This window comes from Triticum aestivum, chromosome 3A (assembly GCF_018294505.1).
Source record: "Triticum aestivum cultivar Chinese Spring chromosome 3A, IWGSC CS RefSeq v2.1, whole genome shotgun sequence".
NCBI classification, from domain to species: Eukaryota; Viridiplantae; Streptophyta; class Magnoliopsida; order Poales; family Poaceae; genus Triticum; species Triticum aestivum.
The window spans coordinates 336,571,293-336,594,285 of record NC_057800.1 but is presented as its reverse complement, the minus strand read 5'-3'; the positions used below and the strand labels follow the sequence as shown (position 1 = coordinate 336,594,285).

Here is a 22,993-nt window from a genome sequence, read left to right as displayed (position 1 = left end):
CTCGTCAGCTTAATTCCACGGTAATCAGTACAAGTCTGAACATCCCCCTTGCTCTTGAAGATTGGTACTAATATACTCCGTCTCCATTCTTCTGGCATCTTGTTTGCCCGAGAAATGAGGTTAAAAAGCTTGATTAGCCATACTATCGCTATGTCCCCCAGGCCTTTCCACACCTCAATGGGTATACAATCAGGGCCCATCACCTTGCCTCCTTTCATCTTTTTAAAGCCTCCTTGACCTCAGACTCCTGGATTCGCCGCACAGAACACATGCTGGTCTTATCAAAGGAGTCGTCCACTTCAATGGTAGAACTCTCATTCTCCCCATTGAACAGCTTGTCGAAGTACTCCCGCCATATATGCTTAATCTCTTCGACCTTCACCAGGAGTTGGTCTGCTCCGTCCTTGATGCATTTGACTTGGCCAACATCGCAATTAAAATAAATTTTAAAAATCCTCCTTATGCCCACGTTTAGGCCTTATCGAGACACAAGAGAGGGGGTGTTAAAGTATTTGTGGATTGCCCAACCTTCCCCGTCCGATCGATCTTTTGGTTATACTTGTTGGTGCATGAGATTTAAATAGCGAAGTCGTCCAAAAAAAGAGCAATAGTTATATAAACCGTAGTTATTTACACCAAGTAATTAGCTATAGCTTTGATAGCACTCAATCTTATGTATAGCATAAGAATCACTTCCAGGGTCTAAATACCTCTTGGAGAGGTAGAAACAGTTGTCTAAGATATAATTCTCAAATCACATATTTTCATCAAGTAACTAGATACTCTGTCATGATCTCAGAAAAAATACCTGTTTAGGTGCAGAATCTTTGTCTGACAGATAAAGATATATTTCTCGACAAAGTCCAATAAGCTCTGCACTAACAACGGCATTCAACTCAACAGATAAGCCCTGTATTATAGAAGAAAATAGATCGTTCCCAACAAACTGCCTCAGCTCAGCCCGGTTTGTTGCAACGGCAAGGTGAATCAATGCACCACAAAAGGGTATTACTTTAGTCACTGCTTCACTATCTGTCCAACTGAACACTTCAACAGTTATTCTCAAAGCAGGAAGGGCAGTGCCAACATTAAGCATAAGAAATCTGCAAATGATTAGTACCAGTCAGTCTTTGTTCATTTGTTGAGATGTTACTCGATGAAATTTAAGAACTAAGGTAAACACATATATGTGGCAAGAAAATTTCCCAGTACCCAGTAAGAGAGCTGGAAGCAAATGACTCCAGACTTTTAAGAGAAGAATCAATCCGGTTGACAGGTCCAAGTTGTTCCAAAGATGGAAGTCCACTGTTCAAACCAGGTAATGCTAAAACCCAAAGCACAGAACAAACTTCACGAGTCAAGTCTCGTAACAGCTTCTCTTCCATCACCTCAACCTTAAGTTCTGACCCAGAAATATTACCGAAGCTATCAGGAACCTTAGCTCGTCCCTCGCGTAGAAGACTGGACCATGAATAATCAAGAGCTTGCTGACAATGAACAAATATTGGCTGCAAAAGGTTCGCTGTCCATATCTGCCATAGTTCAGCAGGGCAATATTTAACCAAAGGAACAACAGCAAGGTGCATGAGTTGGCGCAAATGACGAAACTCCATAACTTGCACATTCTCCATAAGAGCAAGGATGACAGAGGAACCATCTATGCATCGGAAAAATGCCTCACCAAGAGTAGCTGCTAATCCTATAAGATTGTACCTGTAGTATGGTATTCTCACTTGGGTCAAAGATGGATTACAGGAGCAATGGCTATTTAACATGCAAGATGAAAATTTCTGGTAAGCGTAGCTCGACTGTTCTCGAGTCATCAAGGATTATCAGAACATCAAATTGAGAACATCAAATTCATGAACAATATAGATGGTACCAATAATGCTCTTTAAGATTGAACGGGGAATCAACAGAACTTCAAAAATACAAAGTGAATATTTGCAGTACTCGAATTAAGAATCCTTACCCACTGTCACGGACGCCACGTAACCAGTTTCTTATGTTATTTTCCTTAGACTCTCCCTCCCTTTGAACATCCAGTAATCCATCAGCAGGTGCAACCTGGCCCTTGGTAGGTTTACTTGTCTCTCCCAGCAGACTGGCCTGCTCCGAGATAGTCATGCTTTTGGCCGCTTTGATTTCTCCTGTCAGCGACTGAGCAAATGGCTCAGCCCAAAGTGCATGTATACATCTCAGCAGCTGAAGATTGGGCAACAAAAGGGAAACAGAAAGTATCAGATTAGCCTATGTATAATGGCTAAAGAGAAGTTAATGAAAATCTGGTGAAGAGCATGTATAGTCAGCCACCACACTACTGAAGATCATCCAACAAAAGAGACAAATAAAAACTGAGTCCAAACTATAGTCAGTCATCAGATTACTCAGTTCATAAGCTACAGAAGAATTAATAAAGGATCCTGGTTATAAAACTTCCATCCTTGATGTCTTGTCCTTATTATCTAAGCTGATAAAAACAATGTGTCAAATTACCCTTAAGAGAGGGGGCAGAATCCATGATAGATGTGAAGACATCGGATGCAGATAACCAGTTGCTGTTGTTGTGGTGATGGCTGCTTGCGGAGCTGTTGTAGACCTTTTGGTACCGCTCCGTTTGAGTGCCTTCTCAAAGAACGTAACCGTGTGATAAATTGACCACATAAATTGGGTGTCAGCAAACATGTCTGTCAAGCCAGATGGGTCAGACAAGTATGCAGTTTGCCATTCCACTTGGGTCCATGTTTTGTTAAGAGGTTCAAGTAACCAGGCCAGGACTTCCTGTTGCTGTTGAATCCTACAAAGATGTTAAAATATATGAAACTAGTGGAAGCAACATCATGTTATCATAGTTGCAAAAATATATGTGAAAAAGGTGTTACGGCGAAATACCCAGACGAGGAGGCCATAATAAGAAACGCTTCACATAGGTGATCATGCTCAGCCCGTAGTAAGCGGCCCTCTCCTTGAAGGTAAGCCATGGTATCGGCAATGTTCTGCATCATTGGCAAAGCACTTTTAGCAACCAAATTTCTGAAAGAAAACAGATGCGACAGTGAACTGCATTCTGTAAAGCAAATATACATGACGCTGCCGAAATAGGTTAGAATGCAGATCATTCTAATCCAGTTCACGTACTTTTTTCCACCTAGTTGAAGGCTGGCTACAAAGTTCATCGACTTATAAATTGCTGCCAGACGGCCAGCAAGGCGTACAACGTACAGGGCATGCGGTGATGTGTGAATCATGTCCAAGAAATAAAGAAAATCAAGGTAAGAGTCAGCCAGAGGAGAGTCCAGGAGGTGGACGAACTGAATCAGGAACTTGAGTTAAGAGACAGAATTAGGAAGATGACTTGGGAAGAGTTCAGGAAGCATGTATCAAATACATGTTTCAGGATGTTTCCTGATTAGAATACAGCAGGTCAAATTAGGATGTGGTAGTGTCAGCTGTGTAACTTTTGAGGGAATCAACCAAGAAGAATCACTCTATTCTTCAATCATACCCTATGTATACCTCTCCCCTTGCAGCCACAAGATAAGGTCCGCACCACTATAATTTAATGGTATATCTTTACAAATTGACTGAACTATACCAAACTGGACGGCCATCAACAGAAATCACCTACACGGCGAGCATGTTTTCCTCATATATACTTCGAGATTATGGAAACCCAACTATTCTTCTTCTACAAACTGGCTTATCCACAAAAGATAACTTTAATCCAAACAACACAAGTGCAATTAACAACTTCAAGATGGTACTGTAAGTACCCTGTCGTAGATTCGCAAATAGATATAATCTGCCATAGCCTCACAAAAATAGTCTGCGTACAAATGTTTTTAAGGCCGCGGTAACCTAAGGCGAGCACCCGCCGTCCTGATGCCTAGGTGTCATAATTGCAAGGCTTAGCTTGCGCTTGCCAGGGTGCCTTGCCGCCTAAGCGTCACCGAAGCATCTAAGGCGGGTCACCTTAAAAACAATGCTGTGTAGTGCAGACCTTCATGTAAGATCAAATGGTACTCCTTCCGTTCCAAATTAGTTGAAGTTCTAGCTTTGTCCTGAGTCAGACAAGTTAAAGTTTGACCAACTCTATAGAAAAATGTACTAAAATCTACATATATATTACGAAAACATATGTTAATAGAGAATCAGTCAGTACCGCCATGCTAGCGCTAGCAGCAGCACTGTCAGGTAAGCACAAGCTAAAGGATGTGGCAGATTAGCTGGCCCAGCAGGAGCTTGCGTGCATTTGAAGAGTATAGGCTTGGGTGTGTGCTGGATAGTGGACTTTTTGTGATAGCCATTGAGGCCCATGGCCCTGTAAAGATGGCACTATAAAATGTACTAAGAAGAGATGACTCGGTACCTAATGAAATGACAAATGAGAATCATTGCCTCGTCTCTCTTCTCTGTTCTTCCCCAGGTTCAAATCCTTCCCCTAGTCCCTGATCTGCTGGATAATCACGGCAAGGACGCTAAAGAATCTAATGAATGTTCTATATGCTATATTTTGATATATTTTCCTATAGGCTTGGTTAGACATAAATAAGTTTGACTTATGACAAAAGTACAACTTCAATTAATTTCGAACGGAGGGAGTGACAGAATCAATTGTGAACAGAGCCTAACCTTCATATGAGGCAGAAGTGCTTTATCAGCAGCTCTTGATATGCGAATGAATGATGAGCAAATCTGTAACCTAGCTTGCCGGGAATTATTTGATGGACCCTGTTGCTACAACAAATGACACAAAACTAGAATTAAAACATAGAATTGTACCAAAACAATTTAAATAGAATGAACAACAGAAGGGAGATAAAATGCATGAAATGGTCGCACGTGGAGATAATTGTTGAGCTCAATATAGCATCAGCATATTAGGATTGAACTGGGTGAAGGATTTACATCCAGCATAACATCCTCACCGAATAACAACATCAGGGTAGTTCATTTTATTTCACTGCCACGACGAAAATGACAAAGTACCTGAATTGTAATCGGGAGAGATGTCAATAGTTCAAAAAGCTTGTTCACAACACTAGCAACTACATCTGGATAATGTCTCAAGTACAGACCCAGAGAATCCAAATAATGACCATGAATAACTATGAGGCTAGGTTCTGTCCACTTCAAAGAAAGAAGCTGCTGAAGTAAGCCTGGTTCACAAGCAGAAGAAAGTAAGAGGGCTGTAGAACCAACAATAAATCAGCCATAAAACACAGATCAAACCTTCAAAAGTCCTGTGAATTTGGAATTTTGCCTCATGGTCAGTCTTTGCATAATCACCCGAGCCATCAAATATGGCACTAACAACTGTTTCAAGACCCAGCTGGGCACCTACCATAGCGTCAAGATCCTGAAACAGATAATTAGATAAAAACATGAACTAGAAGGTTACTTTCTTTGAGATAAAGTGGCAAAAGACAAATCATTGAGTTGAAATGGTAAATGTATGCAGGTATTCGACCTGGGGGGATTTTGTTGTTTGATTAGCATCTCCAGAAACAACATTTATTCTCTGTACAATGTTTGCTGCAGCAATAACAGGCCTTTGAGAAGCAATAACTCTTATGAGATCCAGCTGCAGGAAGAATCAAAATACGTGTTTAGTAAAAAGCATCATATGCAGGTTTTATCAGAACATACAGTAAGTAGACTTGTGGCAAATATATTGCTGTTACCACAAATTACAAGGCTAAGCTGAAAGGATGAAAAACGATAACAAGGCAGTAGGCAAATGAATATGATATGCTCGAAGGTAAATGATTACAACTAGCATGCTTTGCCTTGGCATATGTACAAGGTATAGCTGATAACAATTAATAATCATGTCTTTTTAATAGGCATCCTATGGAACCCATGACCTTCTGTTAAGTGTCTCGATGAGAAGATACTACCACGCCACCCATCATTCATTTTATGAAAACACAATTTCTGATTCCTGAGCTCCATCTTTAACATGGAAGAAATTTGCTCATTCAAAATAAACAGATCAATTTGCAACTGTGGAAATTCTGCACTTTTTTAACATAAAGGAAAAAGGAATTGATTTCATCCAGATAAAATTTTGACATTGAATAAATTGCGGTAATTCAGCATTTAACTAAAATAATGACTTTTAGGTTACGGAATTTTCAATTCAAAATTCAGCTCTCAAACAGAAAACTTTGGTTTCACCTGGTAATTTTTTTTAGCTTCGAATAGCCCACAAAAGGGCAGAGGTCAAAAATTATGGTGCAACAGATCAAAAGGAGGCATATGTAGGGGGCCATTAATAGCACCAGAGAAGAAGCAAGGCAGCTGTGTCTAGGGTTAGGAAAGAAACCAGATAAAGGAAACAGGAAAGGTGGTGTGCCGTGGAAACATGGTGGCAGACGAGCCAGCGGTTGAACAAGTAGGAGGATATGACAGGTCGAGAAGAAGAGGAAAACACAACGTGCGAGCAACAGTACTGGACATCCACAAGGCCATAGCATCCTCTACCCAGCGAACTGAAGTCATGTGTGGACATTGATGTTACGAGCACGCGAGCATCTATTGGAAGGTGATACCGCAGCGCAACAGAGCAAGGGGCATTAACGGCGCCAGGGAAGAAGCAAGGCAGTTCCGCGACAGTCGAGCATGAGTTTCATCTAGGGTTTGGAAAGATATCAGATAAAGGAAACAGGAGGTGGTGTGCCATGGCTTGGCTGGTGGCGGCAATATGGTGGCAGACGAGCCAGTGGTTGAGCGGGTAGAGGGAGAGAATGGCAGGTGGAGAAGAGGAAAAAACGACGTGCGAGCAACAGTACTGGACACCCATGAGGCCATGACATTCTCTACCCAGAGGATAGATGTTACAATCACAGGCGTATCGACTGGCGGTGATGTCGTGGACTCCACAATCTCCTTCACTGAGGTTAATGGACATACATAAGTGTAAACCAGGTGAATGTGTTTCAGTAGACAGTTATACTAACATTTGACACAGAAAAGTTTTATTTGATTTTCACTAATTGTCTGAACAAATATGGTGAAGGCAAATACTAAAAATCAATACTGAAAATCGTTGACGGCAAGGGGCAAGGGCCATATTGAAGCAGCACAAAGGTTGTGAAGGAGCAACTCCACCTTGCTGCTACAATGTGTACAGCACAAGTGTTGAAGGAACAGCTTCAACGTGCTGCGCTAGATATCGCTCTAGAGGCAAATGTAGGCTGATAGGGCAGCAAGAGTTCAATCCAGAACTCCTAGGGCACAAGATCTACTCCAAGATCTTAGATAAGAACAACAAGTTCTATTATAGGTAGGGGTACATAGTCTGGGTACAAAGTAGAGGTGAGGACCTCTATTTATAGGGCTTTGGGAAGCCTTCACATACTTCTACTTATAGCTGGAATACTCTAGAAAACATTATGTAAGTTTCACCATTCTACTCATAGCTACTCACAACTAGAAGACTCTAGAAAACAGTAGGTAGGATAGAAAAGAAAAGGAAAGAAATACTACACTAGAGTGGAAGCATCTAGAAGTAGCCAAACAGATCTGGCATGTGTTTTCTTTCTTCTCATCTAGTGTTCCTCATCATTCTCCCCTGGTTGTTTGGAACTCGCCCTCGAGTTATCTTCATAGAGCGCTTCTTCCGGGTGGTAGAGAGTCAAGTCCGCAACATTGAAAGTGTTGGAGATACCCATGTCACTTGGAAGATCTATCACATAAGCATTATCATTTATCTTCCTCACGATAGAGAAGGGCCCATACCTTCGCTGCCTAAGTTTTCCTTCAACACCTAAAGGCAGCCTCTCTTTTCGGAGGTAGACCATCACCTTATCACCGACTTGGAATGATTTTGGCCTCTTTTTGCAATCAGCAAGTTGTTTATATTTCTGATTTTGTGCTTCCAAAGCGCCGCGAATCTCTTCAAATAACTCGATGGCAGCTTCACCAGGTCGACCACATGTGTTGGAACTTTAGTGTAGACAATGGGAAAAGGGCTCCTTCCTGTGGATCTATGCTTGGAGTTATTGTAGGAGAACTCTGCAAGAGATAAAGCCAAATCTCATTGTCCCTTTCTTTCTCCACAAATGCAACGGATCAGATTACCCAAAAACGTGTTCACCATTTCCGTTTGTCCATCTATTTGTGGATGAGCAGTGCTAGAAAATTTCAATTCAGTGTTGAATTGCTTCCACAAAGTGAGCCAAAATGCAGCAAGAAACTTGCTATCACGGTCTGAGACAATGGACCTTGGAACTCCATGAAGTCTGACCACTTCTCGAAAGAATAGGTTTGCCACATAATGAGCATCCGTTGTCTTGCGGCATGGGATGAAATGAGCCATCTTAGGGTGTGTTTGGTTTGAGAACAAAGTGGAATGGAATGTCATGGTTCCATTCCATCGGAATGGGTCGGTTTCGTTCTTGTGTTTGGTTGAGCACAATAGGTGGAATGGAACTGTTACATTTCAGGGTTTGGTTGAAGAGATGAAGTGGAATGGATTTGGTTCTTCACCATTTGTGAGATTATTCTCACATCCATTTGAACAATTATAACTTTTTTATGTTTAACAGCAAACTATACAAATGTGCAATAATATTAGAATTGTATTTGTAGTATAGATTATTCATAAATTCACTCACAAGCAAAAATAGTTATCAGCGACAATGATTTATCATCATCATATAACCCGCTTTTTATGTAAATTTTGTAGTCACAACAAATTTTCTGAAAGTAGACAACAAAATTTGTCACAAATCTGAATAAAGAGGACATAGATCTACCATCAAACAAGCTGCTGACCCTGCTGTTATCTGCTTCATGACGCGTCGCTGCTAGCCCAGGAGATCTGCTGCTGTTGCACGCCCTGCCTCCCGCTGATGCATGCTGCTGCTATCCCGTTCTCGTGCACCGCTGCTAGCCCAGGAGAGGGACGGGGATGGGATGCCTATTTTCTGCTCGCCGCCGCCGTTGCTCCGCCAGGGATCGTACCTTCTGCCGCCGCTGCGACCTGAGCCGCCCGCCGTCACCCGCCTCTCCGGCCGCCGCCGACCATCTTACCGGCCATGAGTCGCGCGCCCGCCGGTGCCACCAATGTAGGCCGCCGTCGCCCGCGTCTCAGGCTACCGGCTGAGCACTGAACGCCGCCGCCCGTATTCCCGGCCGTGAGTCGCGCAACCGCTGCAGCCGCTGCTAGCCGGCTTCAAGACGACCACCCGGCAGCCGATTGAGGAGACAAGGGAGAGGAGCAGCCGGTAGTGTCAATGGAAGAAGAGGAGCAGCCGAGGAAAGAGGGAGAGGCTCGGTTCCATGTAATTCCACCGATTCGGCGGTGCCACTCAATTCCGGATATCAGGGGTATATTCGCTTTCGGGGAACGGATGAGTTCCGGTTCCACTTGACTACCAAACACTAGAACAAAGGTCAGGGACGGGTTGGACCCGTTACATTCCACCCCTGATACAAAGCAAACACACCCTTAGAGAATCTATCCACGACCACAAATACAGCATCACTTCCTGGTCTTGTTCTTGGCAAGCCCAAGACGAAGTCCATAGAGATGTCCTCCCATGGAGCAACAGGAACAGGCAAAGGCATGTATAACCCTGTGTTCTGGACTTGGCCTTTGCAGGCTTGACATATTGGGCACCGTTGAACAAACTTTCCAGCATCTCTCTTTAGTTCTGGCCAAAAGTAGCGAGCTTCTAGGTTAGCGATAGTCTTGTCCCGTCCAACATGGCTACTAAGATCACTTGAATGGAGCTCTCTAACCAACTTGTCATGTAGAGAACTTCTTGGAATGCACAAACGATCATTTTTGAAGAGATATCCATCTTGCATCAAATAGTCATCACCTAATGGTTGGCCCCTTGCGTGCTTTACCCAAACATGGCCAAAGTCTTCGTCACCCTCATACAACTCCTTTATTTGATCCATGCCCGAAAGTTCAGTTTAAAAGAAGTCAAGAGGCATGCACAACGACTCAAAGCATCGGCCACTTTGTTAGTTATTCCAGATTTATGCACGATGAGATAGTTAAACCTCTCCAGATATGCTGCCCATCTTGCTAGCATGCGGTCAACATGCTTTTGATTTCTAAAATGCTTCAAGGATTGATGGTCGCTATAAACAATGAACTCTTTAGGCAGCAAATAGACTTCTCAAGTTTTCAACGCTCTGAAAACGGCGTATAATTCTTGCTGATAGGTTACTTCATTTCTGTCTAGCTTCACTTAACTTCTCACTAAAGAAAGCAATGGGCTTCCTTTCTTGAGATAGGACAGCTCCAATGCCTACTCCACTTGCATCACACTCCAACTCAAAAGTCTTGTTGAAATCAGGTAGTACCAAGACAGGAGCTTGTGATAGCTTTTATTTAATCTCATTGAAGCTAGCTTCAGCTGCTTCTACCCATTGGAACTTTCCTTTCTTCAAACACTCGGTAATTGGTGCCATGATAGTGCTGAAATTCTTCACAAATCACCTATAGAAAGTTGCAAGGCCATGAAAGCTTCTTACCTCAGAAATGGTCTTAGGAGTTGGCCATTCTCGGATTGCTTCAACCTTAGAATCATCAACACGAATGCCGTCACATGTTATGACGAATCCTAGGAAAAGAAGTTGTGTTTGCAGGAAAACACATTTCTTCAAGTTGACGTAGAGCTCATTTTCCCTTAGTACTTCTAGCAGCTTCCGGAAGGGGAGCCTTGGCGCAGTGGTAAAGCTGCTGCCTTGTGACCATGAGGTCATGGGTTCAAGTCCTGGAAACAGCCTCTTACAGAAATGTAGGGAAAGGCTGCGTACTATAGACCCAAAGTGGTCGGACCCTTCCCTGGACCCTGCGCAAGCGGGAGCTACATGCACCAGGTTGCCCTTTTACTTCTAGCAGCTTCCGAATGTGATCAAAGTGTTCATCCTCATCCTTGCTATAGATCAAGATGTCATCGAAATAGACCACAAGAAAGTGGGATAAGAAGGGTCTAAGGACTTGGTTCATTAAGTGCATAAAGGTACTTGGTGCATTTGAGAGTCCAAATGGCATGACTAGCCATTCAAACAACCCTTCCTTTGTCTTGAAGGCGGTCTTCCATTCATCCCCGGGTCTTATACGGATTTGATGATATCCACTTCTTAAATCTAGCTTTGTGAACGCTCCTGCTCCACTAAGCTGATCCAACATATCATCCAGACGAGGAATAGGAAATCTATACCTTACGGTGATCTTGTTAACGGCTCTACTGTCCGTACACATGCGCCAAGATCCATCTTTCTTTGGCGCGAGTAGGGCTGGTACAGCACATGGGCTAATACTTTCTCGAATGTGCCCCCTTTGCAACAATTCCTCCACTTTCTCCTTCAATATATCATGCTCTTTTGGGCTCATTCGATAGTGTGGAAGATTAGGAAGACTTGCTCCCGGAATTAAGTCAATTATATGTTGAATTCCTCTCATCGGTGGCAAGCCATGTGGCTCCCCAAGTATGTTCTGAAATTCTGCCAATAAACCACGTACCTTTGCTGGAATTTCAACAGTCAGGTGCTCTTCTCCCTTTACAACAAGTGCAGCACACAAATCTGCCTCCTTCAAGTCTTCCATAAACTCATGGGAGGTATGGGAGATAGTTAACATAGTTTTCCCCTCCTTCTTAGAGGTATTACCTTCGGTTTTGTTTGGTAAGATAATGATCTTTCTCTTGTTCCAAATGAAAGAGTAAGAATTTTCCTTGCCCTTGTGTGTAGTATCCACATCAAATTGCCAAGGCCTCCCAAGAAGAACATGGCTGGCATCCATGTCAACCACGTCACACAACACATTTGAGCGATAATGCTTACCCAAAGAAAGTGGCAGGTTGCATTGTTTGGTGATCCTCATATCCACTCCTTTCTTGATCCATCCAATAGTGTAGGGATTTGGATGACCATGGGTTTCAAGCTTTAAATGGTCCACCAACTTCTGGGAGATAAGATTCTCGCAGCTGCAACTATCAATCACTAGTTTGCATACCTTGCCATTCACCGTGCATTTGCTCTCAAATATTTTCTTCCTTTGTGTGTCATCGAGTTGTGGTGTGGAGCATAGGACACGCTGGATCACACATATCACCTCTTCACCTTCTTCTTGACAAACCTCTTGTCCGTCTACATCTTCAGATTCGTATTCTTCCTCATCGCTTTCACTATCATGGATAGTGGTGTCAACAAATTTCCTTAGTGGGCAACCGATGGATATGTATCCCTCTTTACCACATTTATAGCACTTTGGGCCTTCATTTGCCTTACCCTTGCCTCTAGTTTGTTTCAGGATGGGCTGTTTTGTCTTTGGTGGAGTGGCCTTTTCTTCCACTCTATTAGGTTGGCTCCTAGATGAGCCTTCGGTATGAGGATATGGAGGATATGGAGCCTTAGTTGTCTTTCTCATCCTCACAAACCTCTCGGCCTTTAAGGCTAGAGCTTGTGCTTGATCAACGGACCAGATTTGTTGCATCATCAATCGATCTTGAATAGCATCATTAAGACCATTGATGTACCTTGCAACTTGTTGCTCTTCAATTTCAGCAAGGTTGCACCTCACTTGTAGCCTTAGAAACTCCTCCGTGTAATCTGAAACAGTCCTATTTCCTTGAGCACAATTTTGAAATTGGATAAATAGGATCTGGTCATAATCAGCGGGCAAAAATCACCCTTTCAAGAGGCCTTTCATTTGTCGCCAAGTTCTAACACGAGGTTCTCCTCTCAGCCTGCGCTCCTCTTGAACACGATGCCACCATGCACCGGCTCCTCCTTTCAGCTTGTATGCGACCAAAGGAACTCTACGATCTTCCGGAACCTCCATGACCTCAAAGAAAGTCTCTACTTCATATAACCAATCCAGGCACCCTTCAATGTCAACATTTCCATTAAAACTTGAGATCTCGGCTTTCACCTTGTATGTATCTCTTGCATATGTAGGGTTGGGTGCTCTCCGATATGCGTAGAGATTTGGTTCCTCAAGGGCATCATCATATTCTTCACCTTCAGAAGCTTCAACATAAATTGGCTTCTTGAAGCACGTTGAACAACATGTTGTTGTGGCGGTCTTGCTCCAAGATTACCTCTCATTCTTCCTTGATGAACATCTTCCTCTTCTTTCGATGAATCTCCTTCATTGCTAGCAGGGGGGACACCCTTTCTTATCATCTCAACCAGCTGGTCAAATCTCCTATTAAGATCTTCACGCAACTCTTTGATTTGTTGTTCAGCAGCATCCATCCTCTTCTCCAATTGCTCCATTGCTTGCTGCAACTTGCTCTCGAAGAGGACAGCAAGAACGATTATGGGTCAACGAGGCTCTGATACCACCTGAAGCAGCACAAAGGTTGTGAAGGAGCAACTCCACCTTGCTGCTACAATGTGTACAACACAAGTGTTGAAGGAACAGCTTCAACGTGCTGCGCTAGATATCGCTCTAGAGGCGAATGTAGGCTGATAGGGCAGCAAGAGTTCAATCCAGAACTCCTAGGGCACAAGATCTACTCCAAAATCTTAGATAAGAACAAGTTCTATTATAGGTAGGGGTACATAGTCTAGGTACAAAGTAGAGGTGAGGACCTCTATTTATAGGGCTTTGGGAAGCCTTCACATACTTCTACTTATAGCTGGAATACTCTAGAAAACATTATGTAAGTTTCACCATTCTACTCATAGCTACTCACAACTAGAAGACTAGAAAACAGTAGGTAGGATAGAAAAGAAAAGGAAAGAAATACTACACTAGAGTGGAAGCATCTAGAAGTAGCCAAACAGATCTGGCATGTGTTTTCTTTCTTCACATCTAGTGTTCCTCATCACATATAGATGCCAAGAAAAAACAAGACATACCAATTTGGTACGATAGTTGCTGAAGTCACTCTTCCCCTCAAGCTCTTCATTCCATAGTTCCAACAGACTTGAAGATGAATTCGCACTTTTCTTAAGCATTCTTTTGAAAGAAACGTCCAATAGTGTACTGTATATTTCATCGGTAATAAATAATGACACCCCTTTTTTCTCCTTTTCAGTTGAACTAACACCAACAGAACCAAAATTTCCAGCAGGAGAGGTATCACCAGAAACACGAGCAACAGACTTAGCTTTCGATGGTTCCCTCAATGCCACCTACATAAATTTTGTGTTAACTTCTTCAGAGTTAAAGAACAACCTGGCACGCGTTTGAACTACACAAGAGACCAGATGCATACCAGCCAAAACAACAAAGATTGGAAATGGAGTGCAATCCTGTAATGTTGGTAATATTCCAGCATCTGTTTGGAACAAAAACAAATTAAACACAAGAAAGTGAACAGCGAGAACCAACTGGTAACATGTAGAGATCTTCGTGTTGATGAGTATTGAAGACATGCACAAACTCAATACAATATCCAACTAGTCATCTGGTGACAAGTCAGCTAGCACTTGGACAAAATTAGAAGGTAAGATGCTACGTAGAACTAATCATTTGGAGAGGTGTATTTGGAAATGCTCACTTGTTGTAGGAAGTGTGAAGTTCTAGCTCCATCAACCAGTATGCACTGCATGTTAGAAGAACCTAGAGCAACTACTGTCTCGCAAATACAAACTCCAAACTCGTATTCACTTTCATCAATAGCCATGGGCTGCATCCTAGATTTGGTTAAAAATTCTTGGGAGATGTTCATCAACACCTGGAAAATGTTGCTCATTGCTGCATCATACTCGCAAACTGCAACATCTGCAGGTCGTTTTCTGAGCTAGGTTGCATTGCACAAGCAAAGAACATGTCAGAAAAGGCACCCATAGAACAAGCTTTTAGTTATGAATGCATCAGTGTTACTATACCTGTGACAAACTATTTTAAAGAACTCGCAAGCAAGGAGGCGAAAATCACTGTAAGAAAGCAAGGACCCACATCTGCAAAATAGGAAGGCACTTGAGATAAATGAGATAGAACATAGTGAAACCTTGAGAATCAGATATTCAAGCCAACAGACCCATGAATTAAACCATATTTGGCAAGATCTGTTACAGGAGCCCATTCAGCGTATGCATTGATGGCATTTAGAACAGCTGTTACTGTCCCTACATGATGTTTAGCCAACTCCATTTGCTGCCTCGTGTGCTCGCTTAAAGCGGCTACAAAATGTTTCTCAACTAGCTACAGAAGAGATATCAGAAGATTCTTAAGTTAACATGTCCTGTACATGGTGCCCCAAATTTGCTAGACAAAGTGAAGACAAACTTACAGAATATAACAGAGGTAGAATTTGTGGCAGTGCCTCGGTAAGGCCACGCAACAGTGCTCGTCGTTTATCACCTGTTGAATGTAAGTGGCAATTTATAATAAGTAAAATGAACATGTTTGTATATATATATATATATACATATATATATATATAGTTTCAAACAATGACGGCAGAGAAACTGCAAAAAACAAAACTGACCTTCTAAATCCTCGTTGTGAACAGTGATATCCTCTGGAAGCCACCTTAGAATCATAGAACCTAGCTCAGCCTACCAGTTATAGACAATACAGTTACAAGATCCAAAATGGGGTGATCAAAGCACAGATCTTTTGCTGCAGTACTGTGAGAAACATACCTCAACAGGGCCAGCGTTAGACAGAGAAACAATAGAGGGAAGTAATGTATTTAACAATGTAACCCCCTCTCTTCTAACTACCTACAGAGATAAGATAATTGCTAAGATATAGTAACTGAAGTACAACAAATGTGAAGAGAAAAGAACACATGAAAAACCTCTGCTACTAATGCAGCTGTTTGACTCTTCAAAGCCCACTCCTCATGAGGACCAATAACCTCTGACAACAAATTGATGGTCAAGTTAGCAAATTCATTTCGTTCTGCAACACTGAGTTCCTCCCATCTCAATCTCACCAAGTGCTGTATACATCAACAAGATAACCATCAGAGAAGGATAGCGGCAAGAGACAAACAGCTTCCTATGTAAAAAAACTGCAGTGGAAACTGTCCCTAATTCAATCATTGCAATGGAAATGACTAATGAGGTCAGGCCATAGTTGTAGTTGGCCTGTTTGAGTCATATTTAGAGTAATATTTACTTTGTATCATTAAGTTGATCATACACACGGTTTTCCTCTACAAAAAGCTCCTAGCCTGACACCATAACTAAGATAAGATAACATTGTGAGTTGGGACAACAACTTGTTGCCATGCCCCACGATGCAACATATGTGCTGTGAGCACATATGCATGTGCAGGAGAAAAAAATGACATTCATATTTTATATAGATATAAATCTCAACTGGGCATCATATACCGGTTCATTATCCTAGAAAAGCCCCAGGCTGAAAATTTTCCCTAGTTTGAGCTTTCAGCTACATAAAAAAAATCATTTAGGGCCAGTGTAACTGGATTATAAAATTATATAGGGCTAGGCACACAGCTTCTGGTTACCTCACTCTCCTAGACCATATCACACTCAACAATACATACATGGTTAGATCTTTGGGTTTCATCCTAATTGTTTCCAATACATGTCCACCGTGAGATCTCAAAGCATTCACATTTGACCTGGCATGGTTTCTGTTAAAAGTTGCCTCATCAATAATCTAAAGCAAGGCACCAATAGGGACGAGTAGCTATGACCTTCCTCGTGGCTCATGCGCGCACACAAAAGAGAAGAGAAGGACTTAACTGTAGACACCAACATGTATACAAGTGTTACTACCTCCATCCGGGTTTATTAGGCCCCTCGTATTTTGACAGAGACTTTGACCATCTATATAACTAATAAAATATATAAAGTATAATCTACAAAAAGTGCATTATTGGATTTGTATTTGAAAGAGCTTTCAAACGGTATAATTTTTGTGGCATATATTTTACATTTTATTAGTCAAATTTATAGGTCAAACTTTAGCCAAAAATAAGAGGAGCCTCATAAAGCCGGACGGAGGGAGAACACACCTAAAATCCAAGTGTTACTACACACCTAAGATCCAAACATTCACCACCAAAAATCCAACATGTATAGACACCAACATGTATAGGAGAAATTAACTATTTGACAGGACGAACGTCAAAACATTCATTCTCCACCTAAAATCCAACTGTTGCTACACACCAGATTTCGCATGGAACTAATAGCCTAGTAGGAGGACTGTGATTTGCCTTCATAGAAGAGATGTTACGATCACTGTTCCAAATATAGGTCAGTTAACTGCTATTTGGACCCCTCCCGATACGAGAACGTGCTATTCGAGCCATTAACAGTTAGGTCCAGTTAATTTGCCTGACAAGCCGATTTATCAGCTGTCAGGCCGACTTATCGGCTGGGCCAATTAACTGCTAGGCATTTTTTTAGCCCAAAACTGGCCTGAGAATGCCGCCACTTGGATTTGAACCGAGATGCTTCAGCACTGCTTCCTAAGAGCAGCGTGTCTACCAATTTCACCATGGCGGCTAACTTCAAATAATAGGTAACGTGTTCCCTCCCTACTGTTCTTGATCAGAACATCAAGGCAACAATTTTCCTTATTGCTATGTGGCCTAGGATTGCATATCTAGACACTTAGGGCGTGTTCGGTAGTGGTCTGGCTTCTCAAATCCTCGAATCCGCGCATGGAGTCCAGCCGAACGCGTCAATTCCTGGAGTTTAGCTACAGAAGCTGGCGCGGAGCGCAGTGCATTTTTTGTGGAGTCGCGGAGCTGGTCATTCCGGGCTCCCAGGTTCTTCAGGAGTTGGAGTTTGGTCAAAATTACCTGTTGATGCCACCGCCAAGTGAACGTACCGGTTCAAGCCTTATTTCACGAGCGATACATACAGCGAGCACCTACTGATTTTCTCTCTAGTGGCCCAGGCCAATCCTAACGACAAAGAAGCTGTGCTGCCGAACGGATCGCTCGATCGCGGCGCTCTCGTGAGAAGCTGGCGATGGGAAGCTGGTGGTGGAGTTCAGGATTTTGAGGCCATGGAGAAGTACCGAACAGGCCCTTACTACACTGCATGTTGCTATATACCCTAGGATATATAGGTATGGCCCTAGTTAACCTCCCGATAAATGGGTTACTGATAAATTCAGTTAAATGGCCAATTCGCCGATTAATCCCTACTCAGCACCCGACCGATATGGTACCAGTTACCAATATCCTGAACATTGGTTACGATGCATGCCAGCAAGCACAGAAATATAAAATAATACCTGGAAGTAAACTATTGAGTCAAGTTCTTTCCTAGATTATTAATCAAAGAATTCTGATGTCTCAAATCAATACACAACTTCTAAGGCAGCGTACACACTAACAGAACACCGATTCTTAAAAACGTCAAATGCTACGTTGTTTTTTCACTTGGTTATTTTTACTACCATAACAGAACACACTCAAAGCAACACCATTTCCAAATTATTGCACTACAGTGATAAATTCACCAATTTAGCATACCTCATTGTGAGAACATTTGAATATTTGCCACTAATAACTGTTACCAATTAAATATTTACCGAACCAGGTGTTTACAGCACACCATCAGAAAACATCAAAGGGTAGTAAAAGCTGCATGAATTCACATTTACAACTTAAGGTAGTTCTGCATTTAAATATTTTCCTATTTTGCCTTGTCAGCATTATATGAGATCACTAGTCACTTAGACAAATCTGCACCACACTATTCCTCTTACACCTACCACATCAATCACTTGCAACAAATCTACTCACATACGCTAGAATAATTTAGATAGAAAGGGTTTACAACTTTTTAATAGATTAACATGTTTCGGTATATTAATGTGTGTTTTCCAAGTCTGCATATAATCCATTTCTAACTTCTGCAATATGCATGCAATTGCCCCCGTTACATAGAAGTGCATGATTTTTGTAAGGCTAGAAGCAAAAAAAGAACAACCTTAAGTTCAACTGTTTGCATATTTTTATGTAGTTTACCAGCCGAATAGTTTGGGTTTCTAAAGCAATCAGGACAAGATCAATCACTAAGATCGCAATTTATAAGATGCAGAGTTCACCTGCAACATTTTAAACCCATGTAGTCGGATCTCTGAAGCCTGGTGCTTCCGGACCAATAGAAAAGATGTGCTCGCTAACGCTCGGACATCTCCACTTTTGACCTGCAATTGGCAAGTCTCACTGTCATGCCATTGGCCCCCAACAGCATTACATCTTTAGCAATGGAGCACTACAGTACAAGTTTTTTATTAGTATTACAGAAGATTAGCAATGGACCACTACAAGTTTTTTCATAGTATAACAGAAGAAATGTGCATAGAAATGGAAGGGAATTCAACTATTTGATCAGAGAATTGGCCTTGTCCTGCCAAATACGTGCAGAACAGAGCCGCACGGATGCATCAGCGTTTCTGTCAAAAACATTCGAAGCAGCTCAAAATAGGAAACTTCGAAATCTTAAGTGCCCGGGTAACGACACGACGGCAGCACCACCAACGTCAGTACAGACACAGAAGCACCAATAAGAACGGGGATTAGAAGGAGGACGGGACTAAGCACGGACCGATTCGAGATAGGCGAAGGCGGCGTTACGGGCGTCGGGAGAAGATCGCCAGTCCATCGCAGCGGAGATCGCCGCAGCCACGGAGTCCGCGGCAGGGTCCGCGGCCATCTTTGGATGGGGTATTCCTTCTGGAATGCGAAGGGGGGCTAGCGGGAGGTGGATACCAGGGTACGGGGGCGAGGCATTGGCGTGCGGAGCCGGGGGGGTGCTAGGGTTTCCGTGCTCGTCGTGGCCGGAGATGCGTTGCGTGGGTTTAAGGGGAGGAAGTAGAGAGAGAGAGAGAGAGTGGGTGAGTGTGAGGGAGGAGGACAAGCTAGGGTTTCGGTGTTCGTCGCAACCGGAGATGCGTTGCGTGGGTTTAAGGGCGGAAAGAAGAGAACTGGCCCAGAGCGTGGAATGCGCAGCAGGACAACACAGGTCGGTGGTCGTCGCCTCGTCGGCTCGTGGGTCGCGGCGGTCGTGTGGCCCGTTTGCCTCGGATGCGTTCGTGCGCTTGACGCGTGTCTTGTGCCGAGTGCGTGTTCTTCTTCGAGGTAAAGGCATGGGGTCCTAGAGATGATGGTTTGGTCCTACAACTTATAAAATGGACCTAACCAGTCCCACAACTTGCAGTCAATGTGTAACTTTGGTCTTGGACCAATCAAAGCTCGACAAGTGGACTTCTCGGATCCGAGTCGGTCAGCGTCCACATTTTTGCAAAGAGCCCCCTCCCTTTCCTTGTTATCAACCCGCGGTACAGGCTAGATAGCCACGGGGAGTACCTCAATTTATTATGTCGGGGAACTCCTGTAGCTTATCCTCCTCACTCTTCCCCCCTTCTTCATTCTTCTTTCTATTGGGGGACGCGTGGATGTTGCTGACGTCAGCAACCATGGCTGCCTCGTAGAAGCTCTTCGGCGGTCCAGTGCCGCCTCCCTCCGCTCACCTAGTCCGGCCGCCTGTTGTCTTCCCTCCAGACTATGGTGGGTCGGCCTCTGCTCTACACCTCCTCTCCCATGTTCCTTTTCTGCTATGTGCCCGGTCAAGTACGGGCTAGTACAACATATCCGTGCGATTTGGAGGTAGATCCATGGTTTTGTATTGCTTTGATCTTGCAATGTGGCATTCCTACCATGAAAGTAAGCTAGGGTTTTGAGTTATGCATTTAGTCTAAGGTTTCTGCAAAAAGGTGTGGGTTTCGGGCATGAAGATAGTGTTGTTGCGTGGAAGCACCCTATATGGTATTTCTTTTGTGAAATTGGTAATTGTTTTCTGTAGATTCGCTTGTAGTCCCTGTAGTGGTGGATTTCGAAGCATGTTGTGTTCTATCACTATAATAGTGAACTATCAGTTAGGGTTTTGATGAAGAAGGTGGCTCAGTGGCTATTAATTCATTCCTATGGTGCTTCTATATGTAATTTACACTATTGCAGGATGTTGCTAACGCGACACTATGATCAGAGACCCTTCAAAAAACTGTGTGCGATGCAATAATCGCAAACGGTGGTGTACGAAAACCGTAAAAAATGTGCAAAACGTTTGCGATGAAGGATGCATCAAACACGGTTCAGATTTTAGTTGCGTGTGCGATTCAGGCCACACGGTTAACCCGTTCGAACTGTTTGCGATGAGGCGGAACAAAAGAAACGGACAGCCATATCAATGTGTGTGCGATATACGGCATACAGTTCGCTCTGATAAATCGTTTGCTATTAGGGAGTGCAACATAAACGGTTAGCCAGATCAAGGTGTGTGTGATATAGGGCATATAGTTCACTCGAACGAACTGTTTCCGTTTAGCGAACGCAATAGAAACGGTTCAACTTAACAAGATGTGTGTGACACGTGGCAAACAGCTGACTCGGATGAACTGTTTGCGATGAGAAATTACAACACAGACGATTAATACAGTTAGTTCGTGTGCGATTCTGTGTGCACAAAAAACTTTGAAAAATGCAAACTAGTTGCTTGCGGTGGCTAGGAGTATCGCACACGATACGTCTACGAGTACTCGTGTGCATGATTAGTAAGTTACACATATGTTTCCTTATATTAACACTTGTGTATAAATAACACGTGGCACCGGATACGGTATTCGGTTTGTGTGTACGCTCCACTTAGTCTTTCCGCGCTCCAGCGAATGCTTCCCGCGCTCCACATGGATGAATTGTAAAATCCACGCATATTCCCTCACCGGTTTCCTGCCACCAACTAACGGCTTGCTGCATATAACCCAGGCGGCAACGCACCGCCGCGACACTCTGCGAAGATCTAGTCCTCACCCATCTACCATTAGTTATTCCAAGCATGCTAGGCAACGACCAAAGCTTCGACGTCGACGCCTACCTGCGTTACATCTTCGGCGAGGAGAACGAGCCGAAGCAGGTCGGGGAGCAAGAGCTTCATCGGCCGGTGCAGGCACCATGGCCCATTGGCAGCGATATCGGCGTCACAGTCCTTGGGAGCACAATCGATATATTGCAGAGGAGATGTGATGAGCAGTTTGCCATCCACCGTGCAAAAAATCCAGAGCTGCTCGGCGGCATGATCGACGACCCACCCGAAGAGCCGCCGTCATCAGTGCTCATCGAGAGCCTGATGCCCCGCAAGGAATGGGCAGAGGACCTCTGCGATTTAGTCAAGATAAAGGCAGCCTACGGCTTCATCATTGCCCGTGGCGGCCGTGTCAACCTCGATCCCGATGATGTGGTGGCCAGGCTCGAGTGCATCCTTGGTGGAGTTGACGTCCCCGACAAAGTAGAACATCGCCAACGTGATATCTTGAGGATGCAGGTGATCGATGGAATTTGCTACCAGGCTAGAGACATGGAAATGGAGTGGTTCCGCAGAGTTGTCATGCGCACGATTGCAAGCTGTCAAGCTCTTCTGGAAAAGGCCCAGTAGCCCCAAGAGCCTCCCAGCACCAGCAGCTCCGTAGGGGAGGCGGGTCGGGACACTCTGAGTGAACGGACGCAAGGGTGCTATGCTGATCATGGAGTTCGAGAAGACCATTATCGGAAGGCCGCTAGCTCAGCCTTTTAGCTTATATTTTATTATAATTGTATGCATATGTAGGTCGTGAGTGTTCTGGGCCTTGCCGCATTTGGCATTTTAAATTATCCTAAATATGTAAGACAATTATTAACAGTTGCCATTGTAACTTTGCCTCAATGGCGAGCAGAGCGCACGCAGGGACGTCAGAGCGGAGCGCGCCACGGCTGCCTCAACGGTGAGCAACCACGTGGTCAACCTTCTGCCATCAATAAATTTTGACCTTATTCTCGTCACATGGCTGATTACAACGCAATAAGTAATTGCAAATCTATTCACACCTATCAAACTAATATGTGTTCACACTTAGCACCAGGCTATAAAAACTACCCACTCGAAAATTACTTCACAGTTCCTCTCCTCATCACCCACAAAACTGGTTTTCTCTGTCAAGTCATTCCGCCATGACCGGTAGGAGGAGTTTAGGGTGGACATATAATCAGGCAACAAAGACCAAGGCCGCGGAAGCACTAGAGAGGTCTCGTAG

At 43.5% G+C, this 22,993-nt stretch overlaps 1 protein-coding gene across 6 annotated transcripts in view; it reads right to left on the bottom strand.

The window, feature by feature from the left end:
* LOC123061258 (protein HASTY 1) overlaps nt 1-19,861 on the bottom strand; it is a 29,192-nt gene extending 9,331 nt beyond the window's left edge. For 3 of the 6 annotated variants that reach the window (XR_006428822.1, XR_006428823.1, XM_044484273.1), the window contains exons 1-20: nt 19,477-19,861; nt 18,974-19,075; nt 15,729-15,872; nt 15,571-15,651; nt 15,414-15,483; nt 15,216-15,286; nt 14,964-15,127; nt 14,812-14,883; nt 14,481-14,718; nt 14,196-14,258; nt 13,837-14,112; nt 5,471-5,584; nt 5,233-5,359; nt 4,990-5,159; nt 4,633-4,737; nt 2,893-2,996; nt 2,497-2,797; nt 1,973-2,205; nt 1,213-1,713; nt 809-1,103 (exon numbers count right to left, since the gene is read on the bottom strand). Coding sequence is in view for 4 of the 6 variants with exons in the window: in XM_044484273.1 (XP_044340208.1) it covers nt 809-1,103; nt 1,213-1,713; nt 1,973-2,205; nt 2,497-2,797; nt 2,893-2,996; nt 4,633-4,737; nt 4,990-5,159; nt 5,233-5,359; nt 5,471-5,584; nt 13,837-14,112; nt 14,196-14,258; nt 14,481-14,718; nt 14,812-14,883; nt 14,964-15,127; nt 15,216-15,286; nt 15,414-15,483; nt 15,571-15,651; nt 15,729-15,872; nt 18,974-19,075; nt 19,477-19,584 (3,339 nt within the window). In the remaining 2 variants the exon portion in view is untranslated. The remainder of the gene's footprint in view (nt 1-808; nt 1,104-1,212; nt 1,714-1,972; nt 2,206-2,496; nt 2,798-2,892; nt 2,997-4,632; nt 4,738-4,989; nt 5,160-5,232; nt 5,360-5,470; nt 5,585-13,836; nt 14,113-14,195; nt 14,259-14,480; nt 14,719-14,811; nt 14,884-14,963; nt 15,128-15,215; nt 15,287-15,413; nt 15,484-15,570; nt 15,652-15,728; nt 15,873-18,973; nt 19,076-19,476) is intronic. The other 3 variants (XM_044484272.1, XM_044484271.1, XM_044484270.1) reach the window with 3 other exon arrangements.
* Between the last annotated feature and the right edge of the window lie 3,132 nt (nt 19,862-22,993).